This window comes from Ipomoea nil, unplaced genomic scaffold, assembly GCF_001879475.1.
Source record: "Ipomoea nil cultivar Tokyo-kokei standard unplaced genomic scaffold, Asagao_1.1 scaffold2662, whole genome shotgun sequence".
NCBI lineage: Eukaryota > Viridiplantae > Streptophyta > Magnoliopsida > Solanales > Convolvulaceae > Ipomoea > Ipomoea nil.
In genome coordinates, this window is record NW_017619090.1 from 662114 (window position 1) to 681820 (window position 19707).

At 32.9% G+C, this 19707-nt stretch overlaps 1 protein-coding gene and 1 non-coding gene across 5 annotated transcripts; both read left to right on the plus strand.

The window, feature by feature from the left end:
* The first annotated feature begins 6628 nt into the window (after positions 1 to 6628).
* Positions 6629 to 14210, plus strand: LOC109154866 (pentatricopeptide repeat-containing protein At2g40240, mitochondrial-like). Of its 4 annotated transcripts, none has more exons than XM_019302604.1 (2): positions 6629 to 7447; positions 13962 to 14210. In XM_019302604.1, exons 1-2 carry the CDS (start codon positions 6679 to 6681, stop codon positions 14195 to 14197), a joined length of 1005 nt encoding a protein of 334 aa, XP_019158149.1. In that variant the 5' UTR covers positions 6629 to 6678; the 3' UTR covers positions 14198 to 14210. The 4 variants fall into 4 exon arrangements, with proteins under 4 accessions (XP_019158149.1, XP_019158148.1, XP_019158146.1 ...); XM_019302603.1 differs by having other exon boundaries at positions 6629 to 7442; positions 13957 to 14210; XM_019302601.1 differs by lacking the exon at positions 13962 to 14210 and adding an exon at positions 8797 to 9064 and having other exon boundaries at positions 6629 to 7762.
* TRNAI-AAU lies at positions 9664 to 9737 on the plus strand. Its single transcript has one exon. It is a non-coding gene; the product is annotated as a tRNA-Ile (tRNA).
* Positions 14211 to 19707: the final 5497 nt, after the last annotated feature.

Below are 19707 nucleotides of genomic sequence, written 5' to 3' on the forward strand. Positions count from 1 at the left end.
TATTGACTTACTGTATAATTTTTAAGGATTAAATTTACACCACAAAAAGTTATGAGATTAATTTTATCACTCGTTATTACAAAAAATAAAATAAAATCTATCCACACAAATAAGTTTTAGATAAATATCCGCGATTTAGATTACAATTTCATTCCTAACAAAATGTCATGTATTCGAACCAATTGTTTTCCGAACTGTGGGTTATGAATTACATTGCAAGGTTGGCCATTGATTCATCAGCAATTATATCGTGGACTTGGTCCAAAAACGGAGCCGTTCTTTAAGTAAAGAAACGACAGCCGTTACAGTTTAACGGAGCGCGTATTTTTAGTGTGCTAATTACAAAATTATAGCTTAACAGAGCGCGTATTTTTGGTGTGGTAATTACAAAATAAAACTACAGTGTATCTAAGCAGAAATTGTCTCGCATATTATTTTTATATTATCAAAGGAAACTGTAATTGAATTGAAATGAAACTGTAGTTGTGTTGAAATGAAACTGAATAACAATTTCACATATTTAGGTGTATATTATTCAGTGAAACTGTAGTTATATCGAAATGATATTGTAGTTGTATTGTAATGAAAATGAATAACAGTTTCACATATTTGTGTGTATAATGTCGAATAAAACCGTAGTTATATCGAAATAAAACTGTAGTTGTGTTGAAATAAAACTGCAGTGTATATAAAATGAAATTGAATAACAGTTTCACATATTTGAGTGTATAATGTCGAATGAAACTGTAGTTATATCGAAATGAAGCTGTAGTTGTGTTGAAATGAAACTACAGTGTACATAAAATGGAACTGAATATGTTATATATATATAGAGTTATTTTTTGCGAAACAGCGCGGAACAGATGACGTTTCTTTTCATGAAAAGAAACGACCCCGTTTTAATGCATGGACCGCAATGGATTGTGGACCGCGGTCCACAGTATAATTTGCCTTGATTCATGATATAATTTGCTTATTCCAACTTCCATTTCTACCAATCGTTATACCGTGCACCAGGGCGCACATTGCAATGTGCGCCTCGTGCCTCCCAAAATGACGTCGTTTTATTAATTTCAGGTATAAAATTCTGTGTTTTCAGGTATAAAATTATGTACATTCTATTATATAATTTTGTACATTCGAAACATGAATTTTTTTTTAAAGAGTTAAGAGTTTATGTGTATTATGTTAATAGTTTATGTGTATTATGTTAAGAGTTTATGTATATTATGTAGTGTGTTAGATTATATGTATTATCCTTTCAAAAAAAAATTATGTGTATTCAGTTATAAAATTCTGTGTTTTCAGGTATAAAATTCTGTGTATTCTATTATACAATTCTGTACATTCGAAATATGAATTTTTTTAAGGAATTAACAACGGACACACAAAAAGCAATCATTATTGTGTGGATCATGGTCCACACAAGTTGTATGGACCATATTTTGTATACTATAAAATAATGTACATTCAATACAAAAATAATGTACATTCAATATAAAAATAATGTACATTGTATTCAGGGGATATACATTATTTGTGTACTGAGTGTACATTATATTATATAATGTACATTCAGTACAAAAATAATGTACATTTAGTATATTAAAAATGTACTTTTTGTAATGGTCCATACAACATTGTGTGCACAATGGTCCATACAATAATTTGCCCACAAAAAGATGCAAAACCACATCGTTTTGGGCCAGGACCAGTGCACGGTATAAGTTGCCCATTTCTACTCTATAGATATTGTGACATGGGCCTTGTTTCCTTCTTCCTCGGGTCGTTATATCGTGCACCGCGGTGCATAATCGATTATGCACCGCGCGTCAGACACTACAATGTGTCTAAACCGACACTGCTCACGTATTATTTTTATATTATCAAATGAAACTACAGTTATATCAAATGATACTGTAGTTGTGGTGAAATGAAATTACAGTATATATAAAATGAAACTGAATAACATTTCACATATTTGAGTGTATATTGTACAATGAAGCTATAATTATATTCAAATGATCATGTAGTTGTGTTTTAATGAAATTATAGTGTATATAAAATAAAATTAAATAACATTTTCACATATTTGAGTGTATAAATATTGAATGAAACTGTAGTTATATCGAAATGAAACTGTACTTGTGTTGAACTGAAACTGCAGTGTATACAAAATGAAACTGAAGAACAGAGTTATTTTTTGCGAAGATTCTGTTTCTTTTCATTAAATAAAACGACGTCGTTTTGACAGTGTCGGTTTAGACACACTGTAATGTCTGACGCGCGGTGCATAATCGATTATGCACCACGGTGCACGATATAATTTGCCTTCTTCCTCTCTTTCAAAAGCAATCGGTATTGCATTTTTTCAAGTACTTTGTACTCAGATGACATGTAGTGATCTCTTTTATATGGGAGGTAATGAGATCGAACCTCAGTGAATAAATTAATGACCATGGTATACATGTCAAATAATATACTTTCCCTGAATACAATGTACATTTTTAATATACTAAAAGTATATTATTTGATAGTATAATCCACACAATAATGATTGCAATGCAAGGTGGACCTTGGTCCATGGTATAATTTGGGCAAATTATTGTGTGGACCACGGTCCAAAACATCGTTGTGAATATTATGAATAAAAGTAATGTACATTATGTATTAGAATAATATACATTACGTGTTTAGAATAGTGAAACATATGGGGTAACATAATGTACATTATATTTTAAAATAATGTATATTATATTTTAGAATAATGTACATTACGAGTTATAAAAATGTATGTTACAACTGGACGCGCGAAAAAATAAAATTAAACAAAACGACGTCATTTTTGGACCGTGATCCACATAGAGGCAATAACCAATAGTTATGTTGTGCAACCGTGTGTACCATGCATGGTGCACATGGTTGCAAAACGACGTCGTTTTGACTAAAAATGCGCGTTCCAATTTTATTTTAAAAAATTCAGTTTCGATTCCCCTCAACAACATTATGTTGTTCATTCATTATAGATATTTAGTTCATTCATTGTAGATATTTAGTTCATTCATTCTGAATTTTTAGTTATTCATTCACTGTAGATATTTAGTTCATTCATTGTGGATATTTAGTTCATTCATTGTGGATATATAATTCAAATTATGCACAAAAAAATACTATTGCCGAGATTCGAACTTAATTTTTTTTTTTTTTTAAGTTGGACGCGCGTTTTAGTCAAAACGACGTTGTTTTTGCTGCACCATACATGGTGCACACGGTTGCACAGCATAATTTGCGGGCAATAACTATTGATGATTTGCAGGTCTAACTCTCGCAAATTATGCTGTGGACACGAGTTTAAAACGACGTCGTTTTTAGGGAAAACGCAGCATTCCAGTTTTAATAAAAAAAATTTGATTTTGTCTCGCCGTTAACGGCGTTATTCGTTTGTGGAGTTATGAATGTACAGTTATGGAATTATGATTGTACAATTATGGAATTATGAATGTACAGTTATAGAATTATGAATGTAAGTTATGGAATTATGAACACAAAGCTCTGACATTATGAACTTACAATTATGAACATATAGTGATAAAATTATGAACATAGAGCCCTAAAATTGTGAACAAAGAGCTTCGAAAATTATGAATGTACAGTTATGGAATTATGAATGTACAGTTAGGAAATTATGAATGTACAGTTATAGAATTATGAATGTACAGTTATGGAATTATGAATGTACAATTGTGGAATTATGAACATAGAGCTCTGACATTATGAACTTACAATATGAACATATACTGATAAAATTATGAACATAGAGCTCTAAAATTGTGAACATAGAGCTTCGAAAATTATGAATTTACAGTTATTGAATTATGAATGTACAGTTACGGAATTATGAATGTACAATTATTAAAGTATGAATGTACAGTTATGGAATTATGAACACAGAACTCTGACATTATGAACTTACAATTATGATCATATAGTGATAAAATTATGAACATATACTCCTATAACGAAGCGGTCTGAAATAAATAAATAAAAAAACGGAAGATAACGATGCCACTAATGGTACCGTTACCGTGTCCACAATACATGCTGGACACGGGTCCATAGCATAACGATGACAATTTATATCCTGCAGCACGGCGCGCGTTGCATTGTGCGCCCAGATGCAAAACGACGTCGTTTCAAATTTTTTATTTTTATTTTTTGAAATTTCGCTACCCAGTGTTTGACAGATAATTTTCCTTAAAAAAAAATCTCATGTTCAAAAATGTACATAATGTTATATTAGAATACACATAATTGTATACATGAATGTACATAATTATATAACAAAATACACATACTCTTTTTAAAAAGATAATACACATAATCTAACATAATACATAATAAACATAAACTTTTAACATAATACACATCAACTCTTAACATAATACACAAAAATTTCCTGATTCAGATGTACATAATTGTATAAAAAATGTACATAATAAAAAATATACATAATTATATAAACAAATATACATAATCATGTCAACTTTCTATTGCGCCTCCCAAAACGACGTCGTTTTGGGAGGAGCGGGGCGCCAATCGTTATGCTGTGGACTCGTGCCCAGCGTGCATCATGCGCACGGTAACGGTGCCGTCAGTGGCACCGTTATCTACCTTTTTTTTTTTTTTTTTTTTTTTTTTTTTTTTTTTTTTAAATTTCAGACTGCTTCGTTATAGGAGTATATATTCACAGCTCTGTGTTCATAATTTCATAACTGTAAATTCATAATTCCATAACTGTACATTCATAATTCCGTAACTGTACATTCATAATTCAATAACTGTAAATTCATAATTTTCGAAGCTCTATGTTCATAATGTCAGAGTTCTGTGTTAATAATTTCATAACTGTACATTCATAATTCCATACTGTATATTCATAATTCCATACTGTACATTCATAATTTTCGAAGCCCTATGTTCATAATTGTAAGTTCATAATTTCATAACTGTACATTCATAATTCTATAACTATACATTCATAATGTCATAACTGTACGTCTGTACATTCATAATTTCATAACGAATACGCTGTTAATAACGTTAACGGCCCTTTTGAACATTTTTTTTTAATTAGGACAGCGTCGTTTTCCCTGAAACGACGCCGTTTTAGAGACGTGCGCACCTTGCAAGGTGCGCACGTGCGCATAACATAATTTGCCAGCGGAGCGCACAGTGCATTGTGCGCCGTGGTGCAGGTATAACGATTGGATAGTTATGTTGTGCATCCGTATGCACCATGCATGGTGCATATAGATGCAAAAACGACGTCGTTTTATTAAAAACGCGCGTCTCTCCTTAAAAAAAAAAAAATCAGGTTCGATTCCTAGCAACATCATTATGTTGTTCATTCATTCTGAAATTTTAGTTCATAGATTATGGAATTTTAGTTCATTGATTCTGGAATTATAGTTCATCGATTCTGGAATTGTAGTTCATTGATTCTGAAATTTTAATTCATAGATTCTGGAATTTTAGTTCACTCATTTTGGAATTTTTAGTTCATAGATTAGATTCTGGAATTTTAGTTCATAGATTATGGAATTATACTTCATCGATTATGGAATTATAGTTCATTGGTTCTGAAATTTTAATTCATATGTTGTTGCTGGGAATTGAACTTGATTTTTATTATTATTATTTTTTTAAATGGGAGACGCGTGTTTTTAATAAAACGACGTCGTTTTTTCATCCGTATGCACCATACATGGTGCATACGGATGCACATCATAATTTGCCATAACGATTATCTAACTCTGTGGGCTAAATTTATTTGGGCCCAAAATATACAATGCTCTATGCTCCTACGTATCTGAGTTAGGGATGTCAATTTAGCTCGAACCCGATGGGCCAACCCTAAAAATACTAAAATCGACAGGGCTATGGCCCGAACGGGCTAGCCCGATAAAACACATTAGCCCGACGAGCCCGAAACCGATTAGCCCGATGCCTGATAGGGCTAACCCGAAATTAAAAGTGCTAGCCCGACAACTCGAACTATTGAAAACTATTCTTTATTATAGAAGTGATGTGAAACCTAATGAATAATTATTATACTTTAAAATAAATAAATAAATAAATAAATAAATAAATATATATATATAAATATATATATATATATATATATATATATATATATATATAATTTAATTTAAAACTTAAATTTTTAGTTTTTTAAAATTTAAATCAACATTAATATAATATTTTGACTAAAAATTGATGAGGACGGAATTCTTCGTCCCTGTCAAATTCTCCGCGGGAACGTAGATAGGGACTATTTTTAATTTTTCGTTGAGGATGGAGATGGGAATTATACTTCTCGCCCCGTCCCATTCCGTCCCGCCCCGCCCCGTTGTCATCCCTACTCTAAATATTGGTACTCACTTTCAGTTTCTAATTTTAGTTCAGATGGTTCAACCCGCTCAATTAGCCTAACAATCCGAAGTTTAGGGTTAAAGCCAAACCAAACTCAAGAATAAAATATTAATAAATCGATTAACCCGAACCGATTAGCCCGACAACCCGACAGGACTAGCCCGGAGACTGGGCTGGCCCGATTTACATCCCTAATCTGAACTCCTTTTGAATTCTCGATCTCTTCTCCCCTAAACCCTGTTAAAAATGCTCTCTCTGCGTTCGCTTCTCTGTAAAACCCCAAAATCATCACCATTTCTGTGTGCTTTCTCTACCCAAAGCTCAACCGATGCCGGCGCAACGCCGGAGACTCTGACGACGTCGAAATACGATGAGCTGATTAATAAAGCCGGCCGGAATGGGGACTTCGACGCCGTCCAATCCCTCCTCGAGCAGCGGGGTAAAGACGGCTTATTCTGCACCAACTACACCTTCAAGTTCGTTTCCCATGACGTCTCTAAGCTCGACGATCTTCTTGCAGCGCTATCTCGCGTCGACCAGCGCTTCGCCAGGAAGAGCGCGCACGACTGCCTCGTGGCTCGCCTCTCGAAGCTTCATCACTTGCCGCAGGCGCTGCGCGTGGCCGAGATCGTGGTGCGCGAGGGCTACGGCTCCAACGCCGTCACTTTCCACCCTATTCTCAACGAGCTCACTAAGATGAGGAAGTTCAAGGAGGCGTGGCGCGTGGTGGAGGCGATGAAGGACTTGAAAGTCCGCCCGGATCTCACCGCCTACAACTACATACTCACCGGCTATTGCTACGTCCGCGATCTAACCTCAGCCGCCGGAGTTCTCACCAAATTGGAGAATGAGAAGCTGGGAGCGGACACCAGGACGTACGACGCGCTGGTTTTGGGCGCGTGCAGGGCCGGAAAACCAGACGCAGCGCTGAGGCTGCTGATTAGAATGGTGGACGAGGGGATTTCGCCGTTGTATTCAACACACGCGCACATTATCGGATCAATGGTGAGGCTAGGTTTTCATGCGCAGGCGCTGGAGTTCGTAATGACCTATTCTGGGAGAGACTTGAAATTAGATTACGAGAATTTCGGGACATTGGCGACGAAATTGATTCACAGGAGGAGATTTGAAGATGCCAAAGTAGTTGTAAAAGAGATGAAGCAAAGGGGTATAGAAATGGGGGAGAAATTGAAGGAGTTTTATGATATGCACGCCATAGATGAGCATGATGCAGCTGGAAAGACTGAGTAAATTTTAACTTGGATCTTCTCTGCATTTGCCATTTGGAGGAGAAAGAAAAATTTTCTGCTAAAAGACATTCTTCTTTTAGGTAAGTCTCAGAAACTGTTCTATTATTCTCATATGTTGATTCAGATTGATAAATTCCATGACATTCAAATACCTCATCAGAGTAATTTTATTGGTTCACCAATGGTGGAATTCTCAATCTTTGGTTTGATAGACTTGTTGAAACTTGGAATTGCTAGTATGGCTGTTACTGTATAGTCAATAACTTCCCTGTTCTCTAATAAATTGTGAGTATAACATTAGCATGTCTTGTAATTGAGTTATTTCTTTGTTTGACAACTTGGGATTTATCCAATTCAAACCCGGGATAGTGGCTGCTGGTTTTTCTCGTCTCTCAAAAATGATTTGCTCTTTGTTGTTTAGTGTTGTAAAAATCGGCCAGGCCATCCTTATGCTGAGAAATTTCAGTCCTAGGTGACTTTTAATCGGCCGATTAGGTGCCCAACACGCCCGACTCAGCGCAACTCAACTGAGTCGGTGGGGTGTTTTTCTTTTTCAATTGTGAATTTAGAAATAGTGAAATTTTACATGCTAAAACTATAGTTGACTAGTTTGAGAGATTATAGCACTCAAACAATAGTGCTTACTATCTCATTGTCCTCTGTCTTGTATATATACAGGATAATTACTCGACCGCCTAAGTGGTGACTAGACGCCACTCAGATGCCCGACTAGTGCCTAGCGCCTTTTGCGAAGTTTATTATGCATTTTGATTTTGGTATATTTTTCATGATGAGAACAGTGTTGAGTGATCTCCAGCAAAACATGGGTGTTGTTAAAATCTTATTTGCAGAAATCCTCCTCATCTTATGAGTGTATTCAGTAGCAGAATTGTTGTGTGTTCAGCTATTAATAAACTGCAATACACTGTTTTATTCATTGTATTGGTTGACATTCTTTGTATGAAAACTGTCTGAAAATTCTAGGGATCAGTCCACATTGTTGAGTTGCAACAAGTAGAATCATGTATGCTATTTGTATCCTATATAGTACAATAGGACCAATGATAGTACTCATTACCAATCGACATGAATGACCCTTCCTTATTGCCTTGGAGGTTAACTCAAGTGGTTGATCATCTAACCTAAAGGCAATACTTCAGCAACAATATCTTGGAGTTAAGACTTCCCAAGTTGGCGGAATTGTGGTAATGGATCAATCAATGACAGGGACTGCTTTGGTGACTTGCGATTTAATAACGTATAAAAAAAAAAAGAAAAAAAACTTTCATTCATGTTATTGATGTTCTATTTCAAAAAAAATAAAATGTTATTGATGTTTTATCTGAGTCTGACAATAATGGATGGATTTATTGCTTTGTTTCTTTGCTGTGCCTCAAAGACAATTTAGACCAAAGTCAGCACAATGCCACAGCCAGGTAGTCATGCCCACGGAACCAAACCGGTTAGGTTCTGACGAACCAGAACTGAAATTCATAACATAAAACATAATTATTAATTTGTTTCGTGTACAGAGGTACAAAATTTCATAATACAATACATAAAAACTCATAACATACGACACATATACATGCATAAGAGTCTACAGTGTATTGTGAAGGGTTCATGGTATAAGAATTGCCCAATCTATCTACCAACTCACTCATCATTATTTTTTTCTTATACAAAATATTTGATCCTCAACGTGTTTTTCACATTGTTTTAGTTTGAAACTTTAGAATTAATCATATTGTTATCAAAACATTTCTTTACCTTTGTTTTTGGTTGAACAATTTAAAATTGTTTTGAAACTGTTCAATGGTACAAAAATGCACTTAGCATTAATCTCTAAAAATCACTTGATAAGTCAACAAAATTGCATAGTACTCCGTAGTATTTAACATGTCTTTTTCCGCATTTACACTACAATATAAATTATATAACACCAGTATAATAAAATTAATTCGAATAACACAAATAAGCTGGCCTATTAGCTCAGTTGGTTAGAGCGTCATGCTAATAACGCGAAGGTCGCAGGTTCAAGACCTGCATGGGCCAAAATGTGGTTTTGCCATCATCCAACATTACGGGACCTTGAAGTTTCACACTTTACATTTTGGCCCCTAACAATTTTATATTCGCCCCTGAAATATACACTTTTAAAACTTCAGCCTTAATGTAATAGGTGTTGTTTCAATTCCATCCTCGTGCATTCCCTTTTGAATATGCTGTATTACAACAAATAAAATTAGATGTCAATACTTGTGACAATTGAAAAAAAGTATGAAAGTTGTATCCACATTACTATAAGGAGCATTCGCATTGTAATATAATGTATTAATATTTATTCTAAAATTTGATATATAAATCATATATTCCATATGTTGTAAAATCATAAAATCTATAAATATAAGCGTAAAAATAAGACGACGATTAACGATGAATACTTGCACAAAGCTAATGGTTGCTTTGTAGTACAAGTTAACATCATGTTTGGTCATTACAACACTATATATAGCTAGTTATACAAGGGCAAAAAAGACTGAAATAAAACGTTTTTGTTGTGCATGGATAATAATATAACGATTTTAAAAGCGGGACAAAAATAGGAAAAAGTACTTTGGGACATGCATGCATTAATATAAGGATCATTTTTTTGCTCTCTTCCGGTAGAAACATCATATAGCTTGCGTCTGATGTACACAAGTCCTACTTGTGTCTGTGGTCAATATTTTGAAAACAAAAAATAAATTCAAACGCATCCGAGCGCGTGTCCTAAAGTACTTTTTCATACTTTTGTCCAGCTTTTAAAATTGTCATATTATTGTCCGCGCACTACAAAAACGTCCTATTTCCACCTATTTCATACTTTTGTCCAGTTATACGACAAAGCTTTGGAGCGAACATAGATGTCCTGCATCACCCGGCTAGTTAGCCCTAATTTGTGGCACCAAATGCCATGTCTCGGTAAATTATTGCGTGGACCGATGTATCATGCATACAATGATGCATTAACCTAGAACTTGCACCCGAAAATGAATGTATAAAACGTGTACAAGGGACGATCCAACATTCAATCTCTATTATATATATATCTTCATAAATATAAAAAATAAATATGCCTGAAATTCTTATATGATCTAATTTCTTAATTAATCACAAACTCAGATCTAAACTACAACTACTACTGCCACCCATTCCTGTTCCTTCTTCCTGCTTTCTTCTTCTTCTTCTTCTTATTATCCCATGATGATGATTCCCCTCTGATGAATACAAGGAAAGACACAGTTTAGTACTATGATTAATCCTCGCATTTATGGATAAATTCAAATCAAGATTAATATTCACTTCTGCAAATAATTTCCTTTTCTTTATTATTCTGCCCATCCATTTTCTCTCCTCCTTCATCAGTTGTTCTGTGTCTGTGTAGTTGTTGCAGATTGGTTGAAGACGATGGAGTGGGTGTACTCATTGTCTCATCTGCAGATGAGAATCTTTGTGTGAACATCATGGGAAAATCCGAACTGATGAGAGAATAATTAGTGATGTTGTTTTGACCATGGAACCCACTACCCCTCAGTATATTGGAGGCTGCCACTTTCGTATATACATAATTAGATCCAGCAATCTTTATTACACCATCTTCAGAACTAGACCAAAATAATTAAAAAAAGAAGAAGAGAGAATTAGGGTCAAATTGAAGTTACATCTAGACTACGTAGGTGTTTGGCTGAATGTAAACCTTATGACCAAATTGAAGTTACTTCTTGATCAAAGAGAATTAGGGTCAATTTGACCCTAACTACGTAGGTGCCTAGCTAAGGTTTATTCATCATTGATCAAGAAAATAACTCTTTTTTTAAAAAATATTTAATTTTTTGGTGTTTGGCTGAATGTAATATATATATATATATATTTTCTGTTTGGTTGAAAGTTAAGAAATTACATTTTTTTTCTATTTGGTTCATTTTGTTATAATAATAATAATAATAATAATAATAATAATAATAAGTGGTGATGATGTGGTATATGCTGGTGGTGGTGTGGTAGTAATAATGGTGGCGATGGTGTGGTGGTGGTGGTGGTGGTGGTGGTGTGGTAGTAGTGGTTGTAGTGGTGTCGTAGTGGTGGCCTGGTGATGTTGTAGTTGAATTGTGTGGTAGTGGTGGTTGTAGTGGTGTGGTAATGGTGGTGGTGATGTCATAGTGGTGGCCTGGTGATGTTGTAGTTGAATTGTGTTGTGGTGCAGTGGTGTTGGTGGTGGTGCTAATAGCAATAATCTGAAAATTAATTTAAGAAAGAAAAGAAGGAAGAGAGATGAAAAATAAAGAATTCAAAAAAATGTCTTAGGACTAAAACTAGGAGGCGGGCATTTTCCATCAAATTAGGTATTTTTTTTCCATTGACCAGAATGAATATTTCCTTTGACTTCATTTTCCTTAACTATCCAAACATTGAAAAATCTGAAAAATAACTTCAGAAGTTATTTTCTGAATTTCCAAATGTACCCTTAATCACAAACCTATAAATTTTTAATTTTAATTTTTTGAAAATTTTATAATGATGTATTCCATCTGCTCCAATTTTACTTGAATTGTGATGTTACTATTTATTGGTAAAATTAATTTGCATTTCCTCGTTTATTTTCCAGGGCCCATGCAGGCCATGCTTGGAGGTCCCCCCACCCAGAAAAAAAAACTAATAAAAGATAAAATAATTTTTTTTTTGAAAGCTACTGGCTCTATGACATTGTAGTATCTGTTCATATACTTTCTCAACCTACTGAAACACAAAGAACCAATAACGCCTCCACTAAGGCTTGAATTCATAATCTTCCAATTGGAAGTCCAACCCGGATACCATTAGACCACATAGTCCTGGTAGATAAAATAATTTAGTTGGAACGTTATATAGTTATTATTTCTAAAGTCAAGCTAAGGAATCAAGACTTAACAATTTACTATGGAGTATAATTTTAAATTTGACTTTTCATGTTTAATTATAATTTTTTATATTATTTTTAAATATATAAATTTATATACTAACACTAAATTAAATATGAAAAATATTATAAATAACTCAAATCAAGTCTAACTGATGCGTAGAACCCGACATGTAAAATGAGATAAGTGTCATAAATAAGACAAACTAATATATATATATATTCAAGAGGCTTATTATTTAATGTCATATATCCTTTTTTTATTCATTAACTTTTTTTTTTGGGTCTAATATTAGAAATGTCTAATATTATTTATTTAATGTCTAATGTTTCATAAAACATGACACCGTACAACAATATGAAAATTTATTTTTTCCAAAAAAAAAAAAAATATCTAGGAAATTTCATACCTTAAAATGGGAGTTGGTGTTTGATTAAACCCATGTAGCCTATGGAAATGGTTGAAGTTATAAACATGGTGATCTTCATTATCAAGAAGAAACCCTCCATTGCAAGTAGCTGTCACATATACATATATAAGAATATGCAACCCTAGTTTAATATTTGTTATATATATATATATATATATATATATATATATATATATATATATATATATATATATATATATATATATATATATATATATAGAAATCGGTTCTGGTGCGAGTGAATGCCTCAGGTGCGGTTGTGCGGTTTAATCTAAGTCATTCATCTCGCTTAAATCAACGTCCAAGATTATCAAAATTTTTAAAAAAAATGCGGTGGCAATTTTGTAATTTTTGCATCTAGATCAAAATTAAGGTGAGTGGTTTTGTGATTAATGTGCGTGAGTTTTGTATATAAAGGATGACAAATTATTTTGTGGACCGAAGTCCATCTTGGGTCTTAATGTTCACGATTTATTTTTTTAAAATGGGAAAAATGTCAAATTAGCCCCTAAGTCAAGTGGATAGAGCAAATGGATCCCTAAGTAAAAAAAGTTTCATTCAAGTCTACTAAATCGGTAAAATTGTCCAATTTGGGAGACGACAAATAAGATTTTAAGGAAAGAGTTATTCGCTCGACTCGTGCTAACCACCTACCCACCTTATCCATTCGTCCTTCCCAGAATTCCCAGTTTTTCAATAAATAATAATAGTCCTTTTTCCGTAGGATTATTATTATTATTTTCGTATATATCCACCAACAATTTCAATATTAGATATCCGAACCAAATTTGTGTTATAATATAACATAACTAAAAATATTTGAACCAATCCTCATAATCTATTGAGTTGAATCAAAATCTAAATCAAAATCAATACACGCGCACATTATCGGATAAATGGTGAGGCTAGGTTTTCATGCGCAGGCGCTGGAGTTCGTAATGACCTATTCTGGGAGAGACATGAAATTGGATTACGAGAATTTCGAGACATTGGCGACGAAATTGATTTACAGGAGGAGATTTGAAGATGCCAAAGTAGTTGTAAAAGAGATGAAGCAAAGGGGTATAGAAATGGGGGAGAAATTGAAGGAGTTTTATGATATGCACGCCATAGATGAGCATGATGCAGCTGGAAAGACTGAGTAAATTTTAACTTGGATCTTCTATGCATTTGCCATTTGGAGGAGAAAGAACAATTTTCTGCTAAATACCTTATCAGAGTAATTTTATTGGTTCACCATGGTGGAATGCTCAATCTTTGGTTTGATAGACTTGTTGAAACTTGGAATTGTTAGTATGGCTGTTACTGTATAAGTGTATAGTCAATTGCTTCCCTGTTCTCTAATAAATTGTGAGTATAACATTAGCATGTCTTGTAATGGCAAGGGTTATCCAATTCAAACCCTCGGGGTTGTTGGTTTTTTCTGGTCACTCAAAAATGATTTGCGCTTTGTTGTCTAGTGTTGTAAAAATCGGCCTAGGCGTCCCTAGGTTGAGAAGATTTTTGTCCTAGATGACTTTTAATCGGCGGATTAGATGCCCAATTCGGCCAACTTGGTGCCCAACACAACCGACTCAGCTCAACCCAACCGGAGTTGGTGGAGTGTTTTTTCTTTTTAATTGTGAATTTAAAAATAGTGAATTTCTACATGCTAAAATCAATTAACATATATAGTTGACTAGTTTGAGAGATTATAACAGTCAAACAATAATGCTTACTATCTCACTGCCCTTTGTCTTTTATATATATTCAGTATAATTAGTCGCCTAAGTTTAGGTCCTTAGACTCCCAAAGTTGGCGAAATTGTGGTGATGGATCAGTCAAGGACATGGACTATTTTGGTGACTCGATTTACCAATGTATTTAAAAAAAAAGAAAAACCTTGATTCGTGTTATTGATGTTTTTATCTTTGACAATAATGGATGGATTTATTGGTTTAGGGTGTATTCAATCATGACTTTTGTAGAGTTTTAAAAACTTTTAAAATGATAGATTTTAATAAACTTTGGTTGACTATCATAGAGTAGTACAAAATTTTTTAAAACTTTATAAAAGTCTATATAAAAAATATTCATAGACTTTTATCAATTTTTTATTTTAAAAAGTCTACAAAAGTCATTGAAATTCTAAATTGAATATATACATCCATACAAACTTTCAATGATTTTGATTCTTATCATTTATAATTTTCTTACAAAACATTTATAATATATCATAAAAATTTTCTTATTATATAGTTTTTCACCCACATCAACATTCTCAACATTATTATATTTGTTCATAGTATGCTGATACTTCTAATTAATTAATTAATTAATTTTATATATATATATATATATATATATATATATATATATATATATATATATATATATATATATAGAAAAACGCTCATATGTGGTCATGTCATTAGGTATGGTCGTGTGGTCGTATCTGGGTCGTTGAATCAGTTTAATCTAAAGGCAGTGGTAATTCTGAGAATTTTCGCGCGTTTTAGTAAGTGGGGGTGTTATGGTAATTACAGTGACCATTTATAGCGGGCGGGTTCCAGAATACACCAACAGTGTTGACAACATACACCAATAGTGTAATAAAACACACCACAGTGAAACACACCAATGGTGTATTCCCGTGTTGTGGTAATTACAATGGCCATTTATAGCGGTCGGGTTCCAGAATACACCAACAGTGTTGACAACATGCACCAATAGTGTAATAAAACACACAACAATGTGATTTTTCCTATTCCGGTGTTTTATGACAAGTTTACCCTTACAGTTCTCTGGGTAGGAGAATGTGCGCGAAAATATTGGAAAAAATCTTGATTAATATGAATCATTAGATCTATCTAATCTAATGGTCTATAATTGACCATATGACCACACCTAACAACATGGCCACATGTGAGCGCTCCTCTCTCTCTCTCTCTCTCTCTCTCTCTATATATATATATATATATATATATATATATATATATATATATATATATATTATTAATAAACATCAAGAACAACAAAAAAAATTATTTCATTAGAAATTCATAACAATATTGAACAATAAAATTTATAATAAAAGAATTGATCAAATAAAGTATTTAAAAATATAATTACTAGTTGCATAAAATAAAAAAAATCTAATATTAATAATATATATATAAATTTATACTTTTATTACTAGGCATCAAGCAAAGAAATATTATTTGCAATAGCAATTTGAGCCTGCGAACAACAACAAGGTGCTACTGTTTGCAACCCCAAATTGTTGTTGCGAACAGTAGTTCGCTATTCGTAGTAACTTGTTGTAAAAAAAATGAAAAAAACATATACTAAAATTTGACTGATGAAAAATTTGCCTGAGATAAAAAATTCATAGAAAAAAATAAAAATCAATATAAACCAGCAATAATGAAGTAAAAATAATATTATTTCAAATTTTTAGATGAAGATTGTAAAGTGTAGGAGAGAGATAAAAATTGGTAGAGTAGGTATGAGGAAAATATAGGATAATGAAGAAAAACATAATTTTAATGAATTTAGATAGGTTTATAAAGTTTAAATAGTGAGAAAAAATAGAGTTTAAATAAAGAGAGAAAACATTCACAGGGCGTTTGGTTGGAGGGATTTTAAATTCCCTTCCCACCTAATTTCAAAGGCCATTAAATTCCGTAGTTTGGTTGGAGGGAATTGCTATTCCATGGAATTGTAATTCCCCCATTTTCATGGAATTAAAATCCCATGTCCCCCCTGGTATTTTAATTCCTGGGACATGGGATTTTAATTCTTGGGATTTTAGGAAGAAAAAAAAATACTGATGAGACAAAATTACCCTTCTCTTTTTTAACCTAAAATGAATGTCTGATCTTTCCTTTTAACAACAACAATGAGCATTTTGGACTTTATACTACTTATTCCCTTTCAATTCCCATATATACCAAACATTGGAATTGAAATTCCCAGTAATTCTATTCCTATCAACCAAACATTGGAATTGAAATTAAAAAAATTAGAATTTTGGACTTTATACTACTTATTCCCTTTCAATTCCCATGTATACCAAACATTGGAATTGAAATTCCCAGTAATTCTATTCCTGTCAACCAAACATTGGAATTTAAATTAACTTTATTCCCAGTAATTAAACTCCCATAGAATTACAATTCATTTCCCACATAATTCCCTCCCTCCAACCAAATGCCCTGTCAAAGTTGTTAGAAATAAAATTTTGAAATCTTAGGGTTGATGGTTGGATTTCAAATATTTATATTTGATAAGGAAAAGTCTACAACAGTCTTAAAATTAAAAAGTCTACAAAAGTTCATAACTTTTTGAATTCCACATAACTTTTAAAGACTCTTTAAAAGTCTTAATCGAATATCACACGACTTTTAAAGACTCTTTAAAATTTTTGATTGAATATCACATGACTTTTAAAGACTCTCTAAAAGTTTGAATTGAATACCTCCAAACTTTTAAAGTTCATAAAAGTCTTTAAAACTCTACGAAAGTCCTGATTAAATACACCCCCTTAGTTTCTTTGTTGTGCCTCAAAGACAATTTAGACCAAAGTTAGCCCAATGCCCCAATCTATCTACCAACTCATTCATCATTATTTTTGCTTCTACAAAGTATTGATTCTCAACATGTTTTTCACATTGTTTTACTTTGAAACTTTTATAACTAATTATAGAACAAATATCAATTTTGGTTCCATGATTATTAGTAAAATGACAGTTTTAGTCTACATGTTTAATTCCTACTAATTTTCATCTACGACTATTGTTTCAGTACCAATTTTCATCCACAACTATTGTTTTAGTGTCAAAATTGATCACGCCGATCACTCTTCGTTTAAGACATGCTGAAATATGAAATTATTAAGGGTAGTTTCGTACTTTTCAAATTAGGATCCCTATTTAAGCATGAATAAAGGGATTTAAGCCCTAAGATCTATCACAATTCGCAGTTTACCTCCTCAAATTAAGGTAGGATGAGGAGGAGAAATGCGAATTGGGATCGATCTTAAGGCTTAAATTCATTGATTTATGCTCAAATTGGAATCTTAAGTTGAAAATGATGAAAATGCCCTTAAAATTTTAAATTTCGGGATGTCTTAAATAAATGAGTGACTGATGTGATGAATTTTGGTACTAAAATAATAGTCATGGATTAAAATTGGTACTAAAACAATAGTCGTGGATGAAAATTGGTAGGAATTAAACATGTGGATCAAAACTGTCATTTTGATAATACTCGTGGGACCAAAATTGGTATTTGCTCCTAATTATATTGTCTTCTAAAAAAAGTAACTAATTATATTGTTATCAAAACATTTCTACAAAATATTTGATTCTCAACATGTTTTTCACATTCTTTACATTTGTATTATTTAACATTTTAACTCTCTTCCTCTCTTTATTGGCTATACACTACAATAAAACAACAAAACACTAACATATAATGATATAAAATACTGTAGATTTAAGCATTTTATCAATAAAAGTTCAAAATTAAATACTGTAATTTTGCATTTCCTCATTCTTAATCAAATTTACTGGATTAATTGACTGATAAAATAGACTGACTAATTCATCGACAAAGTCAGTCAGTAAAATAGATTGTTGAAAAGATAAAAGAAAGAGATACCGACACACAACAACACACAAGATGTTTACCCAGTTCGATACAGTGTGTATCTACGTCTGGGGGACGATCACATAGGCGTTCAATCTACTAAATCATAATCCAATGTTCAAAGGTAGAGAAATAACAATCTCACCCAAGTGCCCCACACAAGGTACGTACCCAGTCTACACAGGTTTAATGAATTGTTGAAGATGGAGAGCCATGCATCCAGAGGTCGAAAGAAATCCCTTCTCTTGGAGAGCCAACTCTGATGCAGTCCACTTCAGTGACGCTCTGTTCAGTTGTTCCCACAACTGTGTGATCGTAGTGTCCTTTCGTTTAAGCAACAATAATCCTTCTCATGTTCTTCATCATAATCACCATACACATGTTGTGTTGAGAAGGAGCAGTATAATCAAAGATGGGATCTCATAAATTCATATGGAGTGTTTCTTCTCTCTCAAAACCGTAACCCTAATTCTCGTCGAATAAGAGTACTTATAGTTCCATCATCAGAACACTCTCCATAGATATCTTTGATTGTAGATGGTAGGACAATATTTGAAGAATGTAATCTTAAAGATTTGGTCCATACCTTTCCAAGAAATATACGCTGATCTTCTTTCCAAACTTATCTTCTTTAAACCGCGTACAGCCTTTAAGAAATCAGCTTCCTAAACAGATCTTCAGTGTCAGTCCCTCTGTTGTTGTGTCTGATTGATCAGTCCTCTGTAGAACAAAACTGACACTAAGCTAATCCTATCTTAGTATGCCATAATAATATTGCCAATTATAAGTTGGGATTTTTCGATCAAATAAAACACTAACAAATACCTATATATTTTAGTAATTTATCAATGAATGTAATTATTATTATTATTATTATTATTTTTTTTGTAGTGTTATGTTTTGTTTTAAAAGTTGAGTTTAATTCTTGAAATATTTAGAACTGAGAATAATATAAATAATTCGAACAAAATAAATAAATTGGCTTATTAGCTCAGTTGGTTAGAGTTTTGTGGCTGCGACCTGC